General features: G+C 39.7%; 1 protein-coding gene across 3 annotated transcripts in view; it reads right to left on the minus strand.

Moving 5' to 3' along the window:
• Nucleotides 1-20,240, minus strand: part of elavl4 (ELAV like neuron-specific RNA binding protein 4) — an 86,505-nt gene extending 66,265 nt beyond the window's left edge. For 2 of the 3 annotated variants that reach the window (XM_062999013.1, XM_062999011.1), the window contains exon 1: nucleotides 18,004-18,167. In XM_062999013.1, coding sequence (XP_062855083.1) covers nucleotides 18,004-18,027 — 24 coding nt within the window. In that variant the 5' untranslated portion in view covers nucleotides 18,028-18,167. Of the gene's footprint in view, nucleotides 1-18,003; nucleotides 18,168-19,939 lie in introns of those variants that run through there. The other variant, XM_062999012.1, reaches the window with a different exon arrangement.
• Between the last annotated feature and the right edge of the window lie 260 nt (nucleotides 20,241-20,500).

A 20,500-nucleotide genomic window follows, 5' to 3' on the forward strand; every position in this document is an offset into this window, starting at 1 on the left:
TAGTAGGTTATCATAATACACCGTTGTGCCACATTAAAGCCTAGAGTGGGTGAAACACCAAACCCTAATACAATATGAAAGCAACAGCATAACACATGTATTCATTCATTGTCTGTTTTACCACTGCTTTATTTAGTCTGGGTTGCGATGGGTCTGATTCATTGGGCGAAAGTCAAGAAAACACACCAGACAGGTCGCCTGTTCACATACGCGCATGTTCACCCAAACACTCACACTTAGGGCATTTTTAGTAGCTCCAATTAACCTGACTGCATCTCTTTGGACTTGTAGGAGGAACTTGGAGCACCCCGAGGAAACCCAAACAGCCATGGGGAGAACATGCAAACTCCACACAGAAAGGACCCTGGCCTTTCTTGCTATAGCGACAGTGCAACCCACTGCATCACTGTGCCACCACAAATGTATTCATTAATTGCATTAGTTATTTTCATGTCTGTTTTTGTTTGCTAAAATATTTTCAGGAAAAGGCTTCATTCTGAATAATATTAACTGGTAAACATGGTTAAAGATATCTTACTGGCTAATAACATATACTTGTATTTTAGTGGCTTAATGATTAAATCATTAACTCTCCATATGTTTTGTCTGTTTTGCTGCTTACTGTGGTGCCTACTGTAATTATTTGTTTTGAGTCCAACTGTGTTATACTTAGCACAGTCTCATTCTTATAAAAAATTTTTTTTACCATGAAAGTATAATTCTAATACGTTTAGGTCACTGTAATATTAAATGTTATGTAATAATAAAGCATGATTTTGTCCATTATTGTAATAGATTGTAGCATCCTTCAGCCTGTTTCACTCATTACTATATCTTTAAATGTTTAAATGTGAGCACTCCTGACTCAAGTTTACAGCCAGTTACTGTATGTTGGGCATGTTGTTCTTTTTTCTGTGTGTACGTGTCACATGTTCATTTATCAATTTACTTAATAAACCATCCACAGGTAAATCAAATTTTTTAAAGTAATTAGTAAATTACCCTGCAATGATATTTACTCTTCATACGCAATACTTATTCCCATATGAACTTGCCTTGTGCGGGTGAAAAGAAGTGGTCGATTACTGCACATGTGTTGGAGGGGACGTGTTAGTCACAGCTCTTTGTCGCAAAATAGGAAGCGAAATGTGATCAGGTAATTAGATACGACTAGATTGGGAGGAAAACTATGTAATTTGCTCATATTTAGTAACCACTTTTATTTTGTGCTTAGAGTAATGGTGGCTGTTCAGCATATCCCAAATACACAGGGCACAAGGCAAGAATGTACCATGAACAGGGAGCCAGTCTACTGTTGGGCAATACATTCTTACACTACTTCATAACTAGGGTTAGAGTGACCATACCACATATAGAAGTTTTAAGAATGTGGGAGAAAACTGGTATACCTGGTGAAATCCCATGGACCTAGGTTGTATAGTGGGCAGCAACTGACTCTTACATACTCTAAAAGTAGCTTAAATTGATATATTCCAGAATGTTAAATTTTTTTTTCATCAATCATGCAGTGTACACTTCTCGATGATCAGTTACAGCCCAGTGATTGCAAACAGCCAATCAGAGAGTGACAAAATAGAAAGTGGCCATTTAAAAGGGAGTTAAAGCTATATGAAGTGTAATACATGGTGCACAGAATAATGAGTTTCCATGTAATAAGTGAGTATCTTTTTAAAAACTTCAAGCATAAGGTTTTAGAAAAGCTTTTGTGTTCTAAATGCTAAATTAGTTCTACATTTGTTCTCTGCCAGTTATAAATGTTCCTTTTTCATTTTTTCCTTCTGTTTTGCAATCTTTCTGCAGTCACATTTAAAGTCCCTGCATTTACTTTTGAAGGACAGCCAGATTTTTATTATTATTTGAGTATCTCTTTGTTGGCTGTAGATAAATCACAGTGTTAGACTTCTCATCAGCCATCAGTCCCTATTGATTGCAAAATGTCTATTGTAAGCGACTGAGTCACGCAGTGTGAGCGGCGCAGAATAGTTTGTACCAGGCTTTATAGCTCTGTCTTTTTAAGCCTGTCTCATTGAAGCATTGCAGATGGAAGACTAAAACAATCCTAATAAATTGTCCTCAAATTGGCTCTTTTCTTTCACTCTAAAAATTTGCTAAACTCTACTTTTTCGGGGCACAAATGCTTTTTTTATTGATGTGGAACCCTCATAAGTATATCCTTTGTACCTTTCGTTAGGTTGGAAAGTGAACATAGTGTACCTTAAGAACTTTTTAAGTAAGTAATTGGACCTTACGGACGACTTTGGTTATTTTTAAGGGGCCGTTTAGACTAGTTTTACCATTCATTATAACTGTGCAGTACATTTTGTGACAGTGGTACAGACTTTTGCAGGCACTCCAATTTATTTCTACTTTTCCATTTTCTTTTCCTTTGTGTGACTGCAGGTATTCTCAAAATAGAATATAAGCAACGTGTCAGCAAAAGGCAGTTTACAAATATTGTTTTGATTAGTCTCTGTGGTAATTGTTAAAATGTTTCTAGGTAAAACAGTATTTTTATAATATATACACACATACACACACACACACACACACACACACAGAAACATCCAGGCAGCTGGAAGCTTTGTTCTTCTCCTGGGGCAGAGGTTGCACTTCTGCCCCAACGAAGCAGCTTGTGTGTTTGTGTGTGTGGTTGCTAAAATGCCAAAGAGGACCAAAGCTGTCTAAACCAATTCAGCTCGAAGCTCTTATACATTTCTTGTATCTTAAGAACAGGTCAGATAGGTTCTACGTGTGTATTGATTTTTACTTTTTAATCCCGGTGTTTTTGTCTCTCTGGGATGTTTTCTCCTGGCTGCAGTGAAGCTCTGGGTCAGACAGACGCCCTGGCTAATCAATCCCTGAACTAATGTAAGACGGCACGCATTGAGTCAGCTCGGCTCGATCAGCATCTACTTTAGCAAATGGCTTTTTTCTTTATCCATTTTCCTCCATATTTTAATAAGGATATCAAATTCAATATTTAGTGGTAAAAGTAACTTAAACTTTTTTCTAATGCTGTTGCAGTTTATGAAATAGGAGTGAATGAAATGTGCAAACTGGATTTATGTACACTATTCTTTTAAACTCTTAATCTTTTATTAAAGCCAGGCATTGACAGTGTTACCAAAATGTGCCCTTCTTGTGTGAATGGGTGTGATTTGGAACATGTAGGGGTTGGCTTACATGGTGTCTAATAGGCTATTGTTAAGTATGCACTAAATTGCTGTTTGCATAAAACTAGTGAAAATTTGGTTAACTTACATCTGGTAATTTCTTTATGTCCGTTGACTTAGTTAGAGCCACTGTCTCCTGTTATATTGTTGTTTCTGTGATTTCTTATCATGAGCAGTAGCCTGTGTAATGTACACACAGATCCAGGAGGTAAAACAAGACTATGGGGCCAAAACCATATCGGTACACTTCTAATATAAAGCGTAGATAGTCTGGTATAAAACATTTGTCCTTAGCATTCTCTCTTTGCTTCTATCTTTTTGGCTGTTTCTGTTTCCCTGGCTGCATGTGAAAGGCTGGTAGAGTGTCATGGAGTGATTGCATTATCTCTTACATTACTTGAGGTCTCATTAAGTGGGAGCAGGCTGAAGCAGCTGTGCATCTGTGCCTTCACTGATTCGTTTTCTCTGACCCGTGTCTTTGCTCTGCCTTTCATGCTTTGCTTGTACAATCAAATTATTTTTAGAGGAATCTCTCTGACCTTTCTCCTCTTAAAGGAACGTTACTTCAATATGCATTTAGGTTCTTGGGATTGCATACCTGACTGGATACAGTGCTTCTTGTCTATTTAAAATAAACATGGCGAGGACTTTGGGAGAATGTATACACCTAGCAGTGACAATCTTAACATTGGGCAATCTTCATGTTAAAAAGATTCATAACAGGGCTACACAATATATGGCTTGTTTTTGATGATTCTCAGCACTGCAGTGACACTGACATGGTGGTGTGTTAGTGTGAGTTGTGCTGGTATGAGTGGATCAGACACAGCAGCGCTGCTGGAGTTTTTAAATACTATGTCCACTCACTTTTCACTCTATTAGACACTCCTACCTAGTTGGTCCAACTTGTAGATGCAAAGTCAGAGACAATCGCTCATCTATTGCTGCTGTTTGAGTTGTTCATTAGTGGTCACATGACGCTGCCCACAGGGCACTGTTGGCTGGATATTTTTGTTTGGTGGACTATTCTCAGTCCAGCAGGGACAGTGAGGTGTTTAAAACTCCAGCAGCGCTGCTGTGTCTTATCCACTCATACCAGCACAACACACATTAACACACCACCACCATGTCAGTGTCACTGCAGTGCTGAGAATGACCCACCACGCAAATAATACCTAGTAGTGGTCCTGACCATTAAAGAACAGCATGAAAGGGGGCTAACAAAGCATGCAGAGAAACTGATGGACTACTGTAAGTAACTGTAGAATTACAAAGTGCTTCTATATGGTAAGTGGAGCTGATAAAATGGACAGTGAGTGTAGAAACAAGGAGGGGGTTTTAATGTTATGGCTGATCGGTGTATGTTTTAACATATCAGAATATTATATGATAACTTTAAGCTCTTTATTCCTATACTATTTATCAAAGATATGACATATTTTATATTAAACAGTAAATCAAACAGTAAATGGTACTGTAAAATGTCACTGTATAAACTATATTACTATAATACTATAACACCTTTTTTCTCATTGACATTATTTGGCTAGAAAGCATTAATTGATTGTTCAAGTGTTTAATTGCTTTAAGCTTATTATTAGCCACTTATATTTATTCATTCTGATTTCTCATTGTCAAACTAAATATTGAATTCATGTGCAAATCCAAAATCGGACTGATAATCAGGACATTTTAAGAGCGTTTTGTGTAGTTAAAATTAACTAATTATAGACTCAAAACAGGCTGTCACATATCACTTGAGTTGGGCGAGTAAATGGAACAGTTTTATGAAAGGTTCTTTTGTGAAGAGAAGTGAGCGTGGGAGGAAATAGGTGATGGGGAAGTAAGGAAGGGCGAGAAGGTACGAGTAAAGCACATGCGAGGATGAGGCTGCAGAAGAGGCTATGGGGGTAGAGAAGAGTGATAAAGAGACTGGTGGCATCAGAAGCCCTGACTGTGTTGTTTCTCTGGGCTATGGCTAAGGAGAGACACCTGCGTCCTTTTGCTTGCTGTTCCAACCCTAAACCCAGTCAGCTGCCCCCTCTCTTTTTTACTAGGTTCTCTAGGGCTGTGTTCTATTTTTGTGCAGGGGATCACACTGGCCTTAAATTAACCTTTTTGCACCTCTTTTGCTTGGGTAAATTAGCACCCAGTAACTACATTGTTATTTTTAAACTGACAAAATTTACATGATTATGAATTACAAAAAAAACTGAGCTCTGGCTACGGATTTTCTACCGAATACTGTACCCATTTGTGGGCCGAGAATCAAGCACGCTTACTGGTTGCTGTCAACATGAGCATGTTTCCTCTTCTTGGGTGGCACAGACTGTAAAGATTGCCAGCTGCCCCCTCTTTTTTCTCTTTGGCTGTATTCTATTCCTGTGTGTGGAATCGTGCTGGCCTTAAATTAATTTGTGCAATATGAAAACATGGATAGTGGTACAAACACTTGTTTAAGCCAATTTTGAACAATGGTAACAGACTACTGTAATCTTGTTTAGATATTTAAATAAAGCTAATATAATTCACAGTTTTTGGCTGGGAAGGACATTGGCGCGTATTAACAACCATTTCTTACATCTACAATTGGGGAACTATTTGATTTTATGTGTATGAATTTGGTGCTTTATTTTATTTTGGGTTTTTGGAGGAGGGAGGGGTTCTGGTTGTAGCAGAGCTTGGGTAAGCCTTGGACATTACATTTACTTTTAAGCAAGGTAGCAACTATGAACCATGAATTAAGCAAATTAAACTCCTTCTTGCTGTCAACAGGCAAGTGCCTTATATTTCAAGGCATGTCTTACTGCAGAGACCAGTGGCAGCAATAAGTCCAAACAGGGAGTCATTCAGAACCCTGTACTTATTGTGTGGGATCCATTACATGGCTTTGGTATAATGTGCCAAGTGACACTGCAGGCGTTCGTACTGTAATTGGCATAGCGGCACAGCTATCAAAACGACTTTGAACCGAATAAGCTTGCCAGTATAAGAACTCTCATTCCATTAGGAGGACTGAGAGTACTTAATGTGCCTTAAATTGTAAAATCACCTTGGATATAACATTTTTATTATTATTTTTATGTACTTATCATTGTGTCCTCTGTTTTACCTGATTTACCCTCTATGTCCTCCAGTTCTTCCTAAAGTGAAGAATTCTGCCCTAGTCTGTGAAGTCCAGAAATGTTTGCCAAATGGAAATGTTTGCCAGCTCTGTGCCTAGGCAAGCAGAAAATTGGTGCACATCTTGAAGAGACACTTGAATTTATATGGCTCCAGTGGCTTTCTGCTTTGGCTTCCAGCTTAAATGTGAGAGATTCTGGCTTGCTGCCTGAGATGTGAGTTTATATCCTTCTGCATAAGGGTGGAGAGTGAGGTGGCTCACGATGCCCAGCACACGTTCATTTCAAATTTGAGCGAGCGTGAGTGCCTTTAGGTAGCCAAATATACTTGTTGCCATGACATTGCATCCACAACCCTTAAGAGTGGCTACCCATACCTCCATTACCATGGCATGAATTTTTGATGCTACTGAGAAAGCCTCATTAAATAAGATGGCTTGCTGGTTTCATATAATAGCTGGAGATTCAGCGGATGTGAAGCTATTTCCGTCATAGCGCTATTAGGAGACGTGGTTCATGTGCTGGATTATGATCAAAGACCAGAAAGTGGTCCGTAAGTGTGGCATTGCTGTTTCGATGTCAAACACATGCCTCTCTGAGAAACTTTTTTGTTTTTGTATGCAGTGTCTTTGTACGGCACTTCTATGCAGGGTCTTTTAGGGCTGTGTGTGCTGGGCTGGCATTAAAGAACTTTTCCACATTAAAACAAAAATGACCTTGCCCTGGTGACGCAGGGGGATCTTTGCTGTACCGTATCCACCCAGTGCAGCATTAGCACAAGGTTAGGAGAGTGCTGTGCTTTAGTTTCTCTCTGCGCATAAAGATCACTGGGCTGTAGCTAGAGCATCTGTGGGTACACGGGTACGAGTGTGCATGTGTGTAGATGAGATTTTGTTTGTGCGTGCACTTGGCTGAGCCGTGTCAGCTCCAGGTGCTTTGTTGACATGGCTGCAGGTAGTTGGCAGGTAGCAGAATGGCACCGCACCTGTGCTGGTTTTCTATGCCACGCTTCACAAAATTAAATACAATACACTCTGGGTAACTAGTTTCATCTCAGCCACTCTGAGAGATGAGAAAATGCATCATGGCTTTTTATGCCAATTGGATTTAAGGTTGTGGAAGCCTTGTTGGATAACAAAAACAAATGTCACCTCTGGGTTGTGTTAGGATTTAGTGGTCTAGCAATTAAAGTAAATAATTAATAGCAGGGATAGATCTGATACTTCAGTTTGGTACACTGAAAGATGCCGCTTACTAAGGCAGTAAAATGGAGCAAATGGTGTTTACCTTATTATCAGAGGTTCATAGTTGAAGCAGCAATGGGGCCACAAGCCATTTGGTTACCATCAATTAGGGTGGGATGGCACTGTTTTCCTTCCAATTAACCGGGAAAAGATAGCCAGTTTCTGTGAGCTTATGTTTATGATGCTTTAACCTCCAAGCTTGTTAATATGCATAATGACACTGTCCAAGCTGCTGCTTGTCAAAACATAATGACTGGCTACATATCTTGCTAGCACTACCCACTTGGACTGTCGGCTAAGATTTCCCAATTTCTATCCAATAGGAAGACCTATTAAGTGGAATAATTTAAAAGCAAAAAACCATTACAATTGTAAAAATTGTGCACACCCACCTAGATACAGTAGCCTTGACATATTATGATATTTGTGTTGTAGTTTTGCGTGTTTTACTTAATTTTATCCAAACCATCTGGCTTTTTCTAATTATATTTGTTTATTATAGTAAAGTATTAAAAGCTGTACAAAGGTTCACGGCTGCAATTACAAGGTAGGAGATGTTTAATGGGAAAAGTGCAGATTACAGACTACAAATGCATGTTCCTGGAAGGCTACACACACACACACACACAAACACACACACTAAAACCAACCTGATTTAATCACAGTTTCCTCATCTTCCTGAAGCTGCTCCTCTTATCTCTTCTACTGAGTCTTTCCCTCTATTTTCATCCAAGCTTCTCTCTCAAGCTCACCTCCCTTCCCTTCGCTTATGATTTATTCTATATTAGAAGTGTAAAAAATAAATATATTGAGTCTTTGTGATTCGAATTAATCACAGGGATCCAGGGTTTGAATATTTAGCAATACTACATACAGACATGATTGACTATGTCGTGCAGTGTATGTGGTGGGGGATTGTGGCTGAAGCCCTGTGATGGATTGGCGTTCTGTCCAGGGTGTGTTACTGCATTGCGCCCAGTGATTCCGGGAAAGCTGGACCCATCGTGACCCTGACCAGGATGAAGTGGTAAATCATGTAAATGAAATGTAAAACTAAAAACCATATACAATACTGACAAGTCAGCGGGTGCCAAAAAGCAATATGGGTTTAATTCCTCACCTCTTAGACCACTGTCTGCGAGGAGTTGCAGGGGTACTGCGTTTTGCCCCTCCCAAAAACATGCAGAAGGTTGACTGGCTGCTCTAAATGCCCCCTATGTGTGAGTGAGTCAGTAAATGTGTAAGTGCGTGTCAGTCTATAATGGAGTGTAGTCCTGCCCTGTGTCCAGTGTTTCCACCTGACCATAATGTGGATAAGCCACCCTGAAGAATTCTTCCAGGATTACAGGTCCATACCAAAGAATACTTAATATCTGCTGCAGCCAGGATATAAAAAGCCCAATGGAGTCTTTTGGCTGAGAAGATGTGGCTCCTCTACTGAATCTCAACTGCAGCACCAGATGTGGTATGAATTCAAAATAGCAGATTAAGGTTCCACTAATGAGCTACAGTGTAATTGAAAACGCCCATAGGGGACAATAATGCTCATATAGTATGTGTCAGAGAAAATATAGGGTTATCCAGCAGAGCCCCGGAGTCCATTGCCGCAACAAGCCAAGTGTATAAGGAAAATAGGCCATCTTTAAATCCTTCAGTGGGGCGTGAATAAATCGGTTTATATGCTGAGTGTTTTCGGTCTTTTGTTGATGTGTATTTAGTGGTGGTGTTCAATTATAGAGTTTAGTTGAATTCCAATTGTCAACAAAACAAACCTGCTGCATGAAGATAAAAGCAAATGAAATGATTGGGGAATAAAACAGATACGCTCTGAGGCAAGAGAACGACTGGGTCTGTTCCTACCACTAATCAAACTAACTCTGGCTGACAGCTAGATATCTGCTGCAATGGAAGATCTCTGAGGGCAAGACTTCACATAATACAATTCCTTTGTAAAATCCCAACACTGGTATCTGTGGTTTCTCTTTTGATCAAGATTATTTTTGCATGGTACAATTTGCCCTTTCTCTGTCAGGCCGCATTGTTGGAATGACCATGTGTTATAGAGTAGCAACCCCCTTACCTCCATGACTTCTGACCCTGTTCTGCTACTGTTCTGAGGCTGTTTGACATTTACCTTCTTTTACTGTCACCTTTATTCTCATATCTCGCTTCTTTCTCTCCTGCTCTTTTTTGTTGCGTTTTGTTCCCAGAGCAAACGAGGAAATCTTTCATGTTTCATTTAAACTGCTGTATTTATATTAGAAAGAGACTGCAATCAACTGAACAAATCAACAGTCTTTGCTATGTGCTCAGTGTAACTGGCACTGCTATTTTGTTAAATAAACTCCTATTCCTAAAAAAATAAGAAAGCTAAGATGGATTTTATTGTTTAAATGACCAGTCAGGCGTTTGGACAGTCCGCTCTTGTTGTATAAATGACCTTGACTTGTCCTTTTTGATGGCTGGGTACAGAGCACTGATATCTAGCTTGCGGTAAAATCTGGCCTGCCGTCTTGTCCTGGGGTGCAGAACGTAGATCAGAGAAAATGTGCAGTTTGTGCAGAGTCTCGGGAGAGGCTGCCATTCAAATCCAAATGTCTGCGTGCATACCAAAACACTTAGGTGGAAGGAGGGAAAGCAAGACAGAAGAGGACAAGCAGGGTGAAGCAGACAAAGAGAAAAGGAAAGCTGGAGAAAGGAGGCTACACTATTAAAAAATACCTAAAATGTATTGAAAATAGTTGTAAATATACTAAGATGTATGCACATATTAAAATGTATAAATGCTGGCGAGTTAAATCATATGAATCTGTACTTAAATTGTAATATGGTATTTTTGAATGCATTTTCTCCCTTTCTCTCAATTTTTAGCGCGTCAAATTTTTGCTTCCTCTCTGCTGGTGCTGACCCTCGTTCAGATTGAGGACAGCGAACCGACACACGCCCCCTCCGACACGTGCACAGTAGCCGACTGCATCTTTTCATCTGCACGAGGCGAGTTCATATGTGGATCAGCTTTGTTTACGGAGAGCCACACCCTGATTGCATTATTCCTCGACTCTGTGCAGACACCATCAATCAGCCAGCAGAGGTCGTAATTGCATCAGTAATGAGGTCCCTATCCGGCTCCCTCCGCCAAACGTCATATAGCCTCCCAGCCGGATGGCAGAGCTGAGATTCGATACGATGTATTCAAAATCCCAGCTCTGGTGTGCTAGCGTATTTTACCGCTGGGCCACCTGAGCGGCCAGTATTTTTTTGCTAAATGCTGTAAATTCCTGTGAAATATTCTCTGTTACATTTAGTGTACAGTGAAATGCATTTACTGTGTACTAGCTTTTTTTAAGCATTGCGTCTAGCTGGGTTTCCCCCAGTAATTCAGTTACCTCCCTCCTCCAATAACAGCCAGTGAGTTGGTTAGTCTACGCTGATCTTAAATGTGAAAAACTGAGTGACTGTGTGCGTTGGAGGTCCTGGGTGACTTATTTCTCACCAAGGGTCTGATCAGGACGAAGCAGTTACTAATGAGTGGATGAATGATAATGAATAATACACTTCTAACAATGAACTTAAAGCACATAGTAACAGATTTAAAATGTTATATGCTGTGTTGTTTTTGCCTTAGGTCTGCTTTATATCTACAAGCACCACCTAAAATTACCCATTTAGTTTGCACGGCTTTTAATTGTAGACAACAGAACAATTCTAAACAATAAGGAGCAATTAGCCTTGAACTTAGGATCCCCCTAGCCAGCCAATTTTATTGTTCTTTTCTTTTTCTGTAAATGTAATGGTATTCAATTACCCAGCTGTAGCTCCTTTACTGCTGCAGACCCCTACCCCGACCAAGGAGAGTCATACCTAACACACACCCCCTTCAGCCAACCTGCTTATGCCAGTACCTTAGTCAGCTGGCAATAAAAAGACACCCATCCAACCTTCTCTCCCTCAGGCATGGCCAATTTTGGCATTTTATTGGCCTTGTCGAATAGACTTAACAGAAAGTCCAGCTTTTATACATTTTCAAAATTTGTGTGCTTTAACATTCTAACATGTAGCGTGCTTGGTGTGCCTTCTTTACCCGAGTAGAATGATAAATAGAGGCGGAGAGAGAATTGAGGAAAGGCGAGAACAGCAAGCAACAAATAAAAGACATTTTCCTTTCACACGTGTCGATGAGCTCTGAATGATAATAAGCCGTAGGAGCTGTGTTTACTTTGCCTTTGCTGAACATATGTGGAATACGTATTAGGTAGGGAAGCAGTAGGTGAGCTCTTCCTTAGCTAAACCTTGATTTTGGAAGGAAGGCTTTGTGAATTTTCTTACTGTGTGTTCAGAGTATCCAGCTGATTACGGCCTGCCTGTGCGTGGCACTTTGAATATGCGCCAGAGGAATTAGGCTTGTGAAGCCTGCTTAAGAGCACTTTCTCTCTTCATCTCTCTCTTTTGCTTCGGCTATCTGCAGGGAGAATGGAGATGAATAAATGAGAGAAATCACTGTAGAAGCCTATTAAAATTTTAACTAAACCGTTTTGTTGGTATTCATGTATATTTAGCAGTCACACAAAACGAGCCAGCTTGAACAAAGCAAGCAGATCATTGGCGCAGTTCTTTAGAGCAGATTGTGTTTGCTTCTTTCATTCACTTGGCTTTCTAACCTTTGCTTACCTAAGATAATTTCCCATCCAAAAGATGTCAAGACTCCTGAAATTAGCCCACTTAATTCCATGCCAGTGGCGCTTTACAAGATAATAAATAGCTGTACTAGCTGTCAACTTAGCATGTGCTATTACAGACCTCTTAATGTGGTCTTAAACAGAAATAGCAATGTAGGAAAAAACATGAAGAAAATTACTATTGATGGGTTCAAGCTGTGTGTTCAAGCCCTACCAATGCTAAGCTGCCATTATTGGCCCCTTGAGAAAGGCCCTTAACCCTCATTTGGACTGTATACTGTATTATTAGTAAGTAAGTCTCCGCCCAATGTTGTCAATGTACATAACCGATTTTTTGACTTATAATGGAGGCATCGCTACAATTTACAAGGCCGCAAAGAGACAATGAAGAGGTTTTAGAGTAAGAACAAAAAACCCACTCACTGTGACTCAATGATTATGTTTCGCTGTGGGCGCCTGATGGTGTAACAAAACAAACTGCACACTATTAATTTATTTGTACTAAAAGCTTTATCCGAGGGTCACATTGTGCCAGCTGGACAGAAACACACCCTGTATAGGGCTCACTCACTCACACGATTACCCACTTACTTTGTTGCTCAGACTCAGAGGCCCTTTACCAAGCCAGGCCACTTACTGCATGTTTTGGGGTATTGGTGGAAACCTACAATGGGAAGATGCGAGACTTCTTACAGGCAATGACTAAAGGGCAAGGATCAAGCCCAGGTCCCCAAACCTTTTTTTTGCTGTGCGCACACTAGAAAGTGGGAAACACTGTAAAGTAGATTGAGGGAACGTTTGCATAACAACTTCATAAAAGCTAATTAGATAAACTGGCACTATGGGTGAGGCTTTCCCTAACTCTCTCTTAGAGAACTTGGCTGCTCTATACCTCCCAACACATAATAGAGGTTCATTGGCCACACTCTACCTTCCAAAACATGATGGAGGTTTATAGACTGCTCTATACCTCCCAAAACCCAAGAACAAGATAGAGGTTTATTGGCTGCTCTATACCTTCCAAAACATGATAGAGGTTCATTGGCCACTTTATATCTCCCAAGAACATGATAGAGGTTTATTGGCTGCGCTATACCTTCCAAAACCTGATAGAGATTCATTGGCCACTCTATACCTCCCAAGGACATGATAGAGGTTTATTGGCTGCTCTATACCTTCCAAAACATGATGGAGGTTTATTGGCTGCTCTATACCTCCCAAAACATGATAGAGGTTTATTGACTGCTCTATGTCGCTCAAAACTTGATAGAGGTTTATTGGCTGCTCTATATTTCCCAAAACATGATAGAGGTTCATTGGCCACTCTATACCTCCCAAAAACAAGATAGAGCTTTATTGACTGCTCTGTCTCCCAAAACATGATGGAGGTTTATTGGCTGCTCTATACCTCCCAAAACATGATAGAGGTGAATAGCCTGTTCTACATTGACCATAAATGTGAGTGAGTGAGCATTTGTTAGTAAATAATGGCCTGCAATGGACTTGAATATTGACCAGGGTATATCCAAACTCTTTCGCAATGCAGGGTGGTGCAACACTCAAGTTCGAATCTTAGCTCTGCTATCAGCAGGCCAAGTGCCTACACGAACACACGATTGGCTGTGTGTCTGTAAGGAGCGGGAGAATAGCTGAACCGGGCTCTCTCAAAACTGCTGCAATTACGGCCTCTGCACAATAAGACAGGGGATAATGGAAATCAGTGTGTGACTCTTCATGCGCAAAACGGATACCCATTTGAACCCGCCTAGTGAAGGTGAAAAAGTAGCAATCGATACTGCTCACGTATCCGAGGGAGCGTGTGACCGTTGCGGCCCTCCCTGGTCAAAAGTGGAAGGTCTGCCGCAGTAGAGGCGAATACACAGAAAATCAAAATAATAGTGAGTATGTATTTTTGGGTGTGTACTATATTTAATACTGTCCCTATAATTAAATACCTTTTTTAATTACATATCAGACAAATATATGAACTGAGTAAATGCTATTCAAAATAATGCTGACCAAATAACAAGATATAATAAAAAAATTACCATAACAGCACATGATTTAACGGTGATACAAAGTGCATATAAATGATGCCGATCTGCACCAGTACAGCAATTAATCTGACACTGGCAAAGTTTATGATATAACAAATCAGAGGATTTTTCCATAATAAATAATCTAGTGAATTGTAGGAATGTTTTTATAGTTTATTTCGGCTTTTATCTGCAATGTCTCTTGCTGTCTCATTATGTCAAGTCAAGTCAAGTCAACTTTATTTATATAGCGCTTTTTACAATATACATTGTCTCAAAGCAACTTTACAAAATCCAGGACCAACAGATACAAAAACCCCTGTTGAGCAAGCCGAGGGCGACTTATGTATATTTTTTCTGGTTACAGAGTGAATAAATAAAATTATATATATATATATATATATATATATATATATAGTAGTAATGATAAAAGTACAGAGATTTAAGACAATTTAAAATGTAACTGATTTATTTCTACCTTTAGGACTTTTACATATTATCTGACCTATTATCTGAAAAAAATTTATGACAATGTCTATAGTCAAAATCATTTATCTTTGAGATTTATTTCACAGTGCCCAGACAAGCTTACAGGATTAAGAATGTATCATATTTATTTTGATTATTTTTATTTGGATTATGGTTTATTTTTGAAAGTCATATTTGCATCCAAAACCTGCTTTTTTTCAATATTTTAAAAAATATAAAGTACAATACTGCTTATTCTATAGAAGAGGTGATGGCGTTTAATGTACACTACACTGAAAAGTGCAGAGTGGACTAAAGGTGGAGTTGTACTTCACATTCAGGTGGAGGCTCCATGGCGCCACCATCTGAAGATGATTCAGAAAAGCAGCGCAAACGTGCAGTTAAACCCAATGTGCCGCTCTCCCACAGTGGAACAGTTATAGATGGATGCGGTAAGGACAAGCATCCCACGAGTATACACGCTACTAAAAGCAACCCTCCTCTTAGGTTCCATCCTCTTTCGATTCCTCATCCTGAAACTTGCCTGGTGTGTCACTGTGCTGTCATGTGTTATCACGCTTTACGGAGAGGGGCGCAAACCTTTCCACTAAGCTATCACACATCCTGGGGCTATTCTCTCACCCATGCTGCCCAGCCCTGAAAGCACAGCAGTGAGTAGTTTTGCTCTCTCCTGTTCTCTCTCTCTGTTTCTCTTCTCTGCTGTCCACCTGTGCCCTGATCTTCCTCTTAATATTCAGTCCAACCCTGGACATATTTTATCACTGATATGCATGATATGCAACCTTGGGGATGAATGGTAAAGGAGAAAGCCTTAAAGTGAATGTGCTGTGGATTATGTATGGAATAAAATGAACAGTATGGAGGAAAGAGGGGCAAAGAGGAGAAATGGTTTGGAAAGCAGATGATGAACGATGCTCGGTCTTCATGGGAGCAGTGCGGAGGAGGAACTTTAATCAATTCCAAATCTAAACCAGCTAGGACCTTAATCCATCAATACACACTCTGAACCCCCCACCCACCAAAAAAAGGTAAATAAATAAAATGAACAGAATTGATTCAGTTTAATTTTATACATAATTGACACAGTAATACACCATATTACAATAAAGTTTTATCTTTTACTTCACTTACTTTGACAAAAGAGGTATTAATGTAAAAATGCATTTACTGCATGTGGAACTTATGCCCACAACTACAGCAAAATAATTAAATGGATCATTTTTTACTAAGCCAAGACATAAAAAAGACAGCATAAGCTACAGCAGGATTCTCTGTTGGAAATTTTCAATTAGCATTTTGATGGCATGGTAAAGCCCACGCATAAACATTTGCTTGAAAAAAAGAATAATGCTGCCCACATTTTAGATGCAAGTAATTCTCTAAGCAGCAAACGAGGCCAACTATTAAACATGTTTGACAGTCTACTATCCTGTTTGAGAAATGAGTCTAAATTATATGACACATTAATATCCTACAATTATAATCTCATGTTAATATTTAAATGTATTATATAATATGTAGGCCTGTGTTTATTTGGGGGTGGGGGGTATCAGCTTTGCCTGGTTTTCCTTCTGTCTTTCTCTTTCTCTCTCCCTTTCGGCCTCATGGGGCGAGTTGGTTCCTGGCAGGCACAGTCTCCCACTAGCCTGGTGACAGCCAGGCGAGGCGGTCTCTGAGCCCTTAGTCAACAATGGATGAACACACACATACACACACACACACACACACACACAGCATGTAGACTGCATTCTGCCCTATCACTACCACAGTAAATGTACACACAGCTGGTGATTTTCAGAAACGTTTACACAAAGGAAAACTTAAAAAAAGTAAACAGTGTCTGGTGCGTGCACACAAATATATCCGCACAGTTAGATGCTGTCACATGCTGGGTCGCTCCCACTTAATGGTCATTAACAAACCTGCCATGTGTTTACGCATTTTACGCAATAATCTGCATCTGAAATACCTTTAAGAAATTTTTATTGTTTTTATAAATGCAGTGCACCAAATTAGACCTGTAAGTCAAGCAAATTCACTCTAGAGTTTGTTAAATAATGTCAATTATGAGAATATATCACATGAATTGTCAGGTCTGGACAGTAACGGAATACAATACATATTCCGAATATAAAAATCAAGTATTTGTATCAAGTCCAAGACACATTTTAAAATATTTAACATATAAATATTTTATATATTTTTACATTTAAAAACATACAAGCAGGCAATAACATACTTAGACCTGCTGTGTGGATAGTCACGGTTTCAATTTTGCATTATATACAATGAATTCTTTAATTTAATTTCACGTCACCATTAATATGCACGTGCATGCTGGAACTCAGACTGTTACCAACACACCGAACATGAGCTAATGACTGATTGGTTTTGTGATCAATGGGATGGTGTAATAGAGCAGATAAACAGATGGAACTCTTGGAGCAACAATTTTCCCTACAGTGCTCAACACTGGGTTGCCAGTTGCACAGTTGGAGTACTTTTGAACTGCACTGTGTCTGTTTAATTTGAATAAAACTGTCTATTTTTCATTTTTAACCCATTTTAAAACATTCATTAAATGATGTGCAAGATGGTCTCCTCTCACACGCCCCTCTTTTTTTTTTTTAAATATAAATGATAAAAGTATTTGCTGTGCCTTACTGAATCCAAAAATCGCCCCTGCCAAACATACTATGTGAACTATGTGACTTACGTGTGTCTCATAGACTTATTAAAAATGTGTTTTAAACATATTTTAACCTACTCTAACTTTGTAAATGCTTTTTTTCTTTTAAATAAAGACACATTTTAGGATAGTGTATTTAGTATTCAAGCATAGTACTTCTTCAAAGTAAGATACCCTACCTTGCGCAATGTTTAGTAAGTGGGAGCGGAGTAAAGATAAGTGCCGATCTATAGGTGTTCATTAGGATTCTGTACGCCTCCTTGGTCATAAAACAGGTTCGAAAACCTGACATCACACGCGCTGCAGCCACCCTGTCCTGCCTCCTTTCTTCCCTCCTTTCTCCTTCTTCCCTATTTCTCCTCTTTTGTCTTTTTTTGGTCATTATTTGTAATGCACGGCACCTATTCCTATCTTTTAAGGATAGTAAGGAGTATCCTGATGAATAATACTCATACAAAAGAGAAACTCTAGTGCTGGCACTGCAGCAGCAAGCAACATAAAATAGCAAGGACAAAACACATCCACACAGACAAAATCACTGCAGCGTCCTTACCATTTTAAACCCATTCCACTCCATTTGTGAGCCAGCGAGCAGAGGTCTCTCCCGCAGCTTTGTAAATGTCCCCTCTGTCTGAGCTCTGTCCGTTTTCCTGACTCTGAATGTCTGAATGCGGCTCAGTGGAGGCGAGGCAGCGTGCAGCCAGCGAGAGCAAGAGTGGGCATTCCTCCTCTGAGCACAGCTGCTTGTGAATGCATGGGCTACAGCATGAGCCCGACGCTGCAGCCCCTCTCCCTGCTCTCTCCTCATTGCTGAGGTCACACAAGCCCCTCCTACCACCACGCCATCACTGGCTGCCTCTGCCGCCCATCATCTGCGCTCCACTGGAAAATTAACACCTTTTGCTCTGGCAGCCTAGCAGACAGGAGCGCCGACGCCTTGGCATAGAGAAAGCCTTTTTTTCCGTACCAGCAAAAGTAATCGATTCCTGCTTAGCTCCGTGCTTGAGTGTGCACTTACAGGCACTACAGCAATAGGATGCCTGCGCAGCACCGGGTATATAAATTAACCGCTAATGCATGCACACTAAAAGCATTTCAGAATGGTTTTTCCGCTCAATGAGATTTAAACGATTCCTTGTATAGAATTCAAATCTTACACACTGATCTCGGAAGAACGGTTTGCCTAACATGATGAGTGATTTAAGCAGGATGATTTTTTTACCCAACAAAATGTGAACACATTCATTTTGCAGGATGGTTTTGTGCCTAACGTGATAGGAATGGTTTGTTATATAAAATGTACATCATGTTAACTTTTTTTAAAAATAAATAACTATTTTTTTTTAAGTACAGTAGGCAGTTTGGCACAAACTATTTGTTTTATATAGCAGCTTCATAAGGGAATATGCACACAAAACGTACAGATTTTTACATTATGGCTTTGCACCAGGTAAGCTTTTGTATATATAAATGTATACAATAATGTATAAAGTATATTATATTATTACTGTATATATTAAAAACATCTACTTATTTGTGTACTTTTTTAATTTGATTGTATTTGAACAATTCCTAGTTTAAAATTGACATGTACACTAGCAGGATTCTCTTCCACCAAGCCATATTTAAACAGACCCTAATATGAAATGTATGTAAAATGCATGGCTGCATGATTTGAATGGTCCTGAATATAGAGCATATATAATACGCACGCTTAAAGCATGCACTGATTTTCATTCATCAAGAAATGAATATATGCTCATCATCAATCTACATAATATGCAAAATTATTCTGAATTAAAAAAATGCACATCATATGCACAATTAAAGCATGATTAGTACTTTTCTGCGCACACGAGGTACACTTAAAGTATAGGCTGATTATATAAAATATACATTATCTGCATTCTGAATCATGCACTGATTTTTAATGTACATTAGACGCTCATGCAAAGCTTACTATGGTTTTTGCATAATTACTTACAGAGAATGAGCATCACATGCACACTTAGGGTTTCCCACTCAACAGGATTTGAATGAGTTCAGATGAAAAGCAACATCATGTTGAAAATACCAGCATGGATGGATGGATGGATGGATGGAAAGCCCATTATAGACACCATGAAAGCGTGTTATCTGTCGCGCATTGGCAAGCCGAACTGGCACTGATCCTCTACACCAGTATAAGTAAACTGGGCGACGCGCCCCGTTAGCTCCGAGCTGAAAATCTACCACCTGCGCTTTGTACTAGGGATCATCAAAAAATAAAACACACACATACATACATACATACATGCACACCCAAACACACACCGCTGGATTGTGCTACCTGTGCAGGATACACGAACATGCAGAAGCGGACTATTCTACTGCACCATATCGTGTCCTCATCCCTCATGTCTACACACAAACTGTGTCAACTTACATTTCTGATAATTACATCAAAATAATATAAGTAATTACTTATATAAATAAAAGCCGTTACTCACCATGACCATTCTCGTGTCCGGGTTTAACAGGCTGAGGTAAATGGCTGTAGGTGCCGCTAAGATTTGAGGATGTTACCGCGGTGTGTGACGGAGCACCGGAGCTCACCAGAACACCCGGATTCAGACGGAGTACCGAACAATAACTGAGACAGCGGCGTGTTTTCTGAAGCGGATATTAATCGCTGTGTCTTTTCTCTGGTTTTCCCCTGTTCGTTGTTAAGAAAGGAATAAACTAAAAGGATAAAGAAAAGAAAAAACACAACACTCTGACTAAACCGGGAGAGCTAGTGTGAGCATCCAATTAGCCCTCGCGCCGTTTATGGAGCGCCCTGCCAGTCGCGTGTGAAATCTGATTGGCTGCTCGCGGGCATGCATACTAGGGGTGGCGCGCTCGTGCTCGCGCTCGCGCCCATGCGCGGGAAGGGCGAGAGTCAGCGGGGGTATCACACCATGCCCTCACTGTATTACATACATAAGCTAGGGTAAAGTGTACAATATATATATATATATATATATATATATATATATATATATATATATATATATATATATACACCGACG

Source organism: Trichomycterus rosablanca, chromosome 7 (genome assembly GCF_030014385.1).
Source record: "Trichomycterus rosablanca isolate fTriRos1 chromosome 7, fTriRos1.hap1, whole genome shotgun sequence".
Lineage (NCBI taxonomy): Eukaryota > Metazoa > Chordata > Actinopteri > Siluriformes > Trichomycteridae > Trichomycterus > Trichomycterus rosablanca.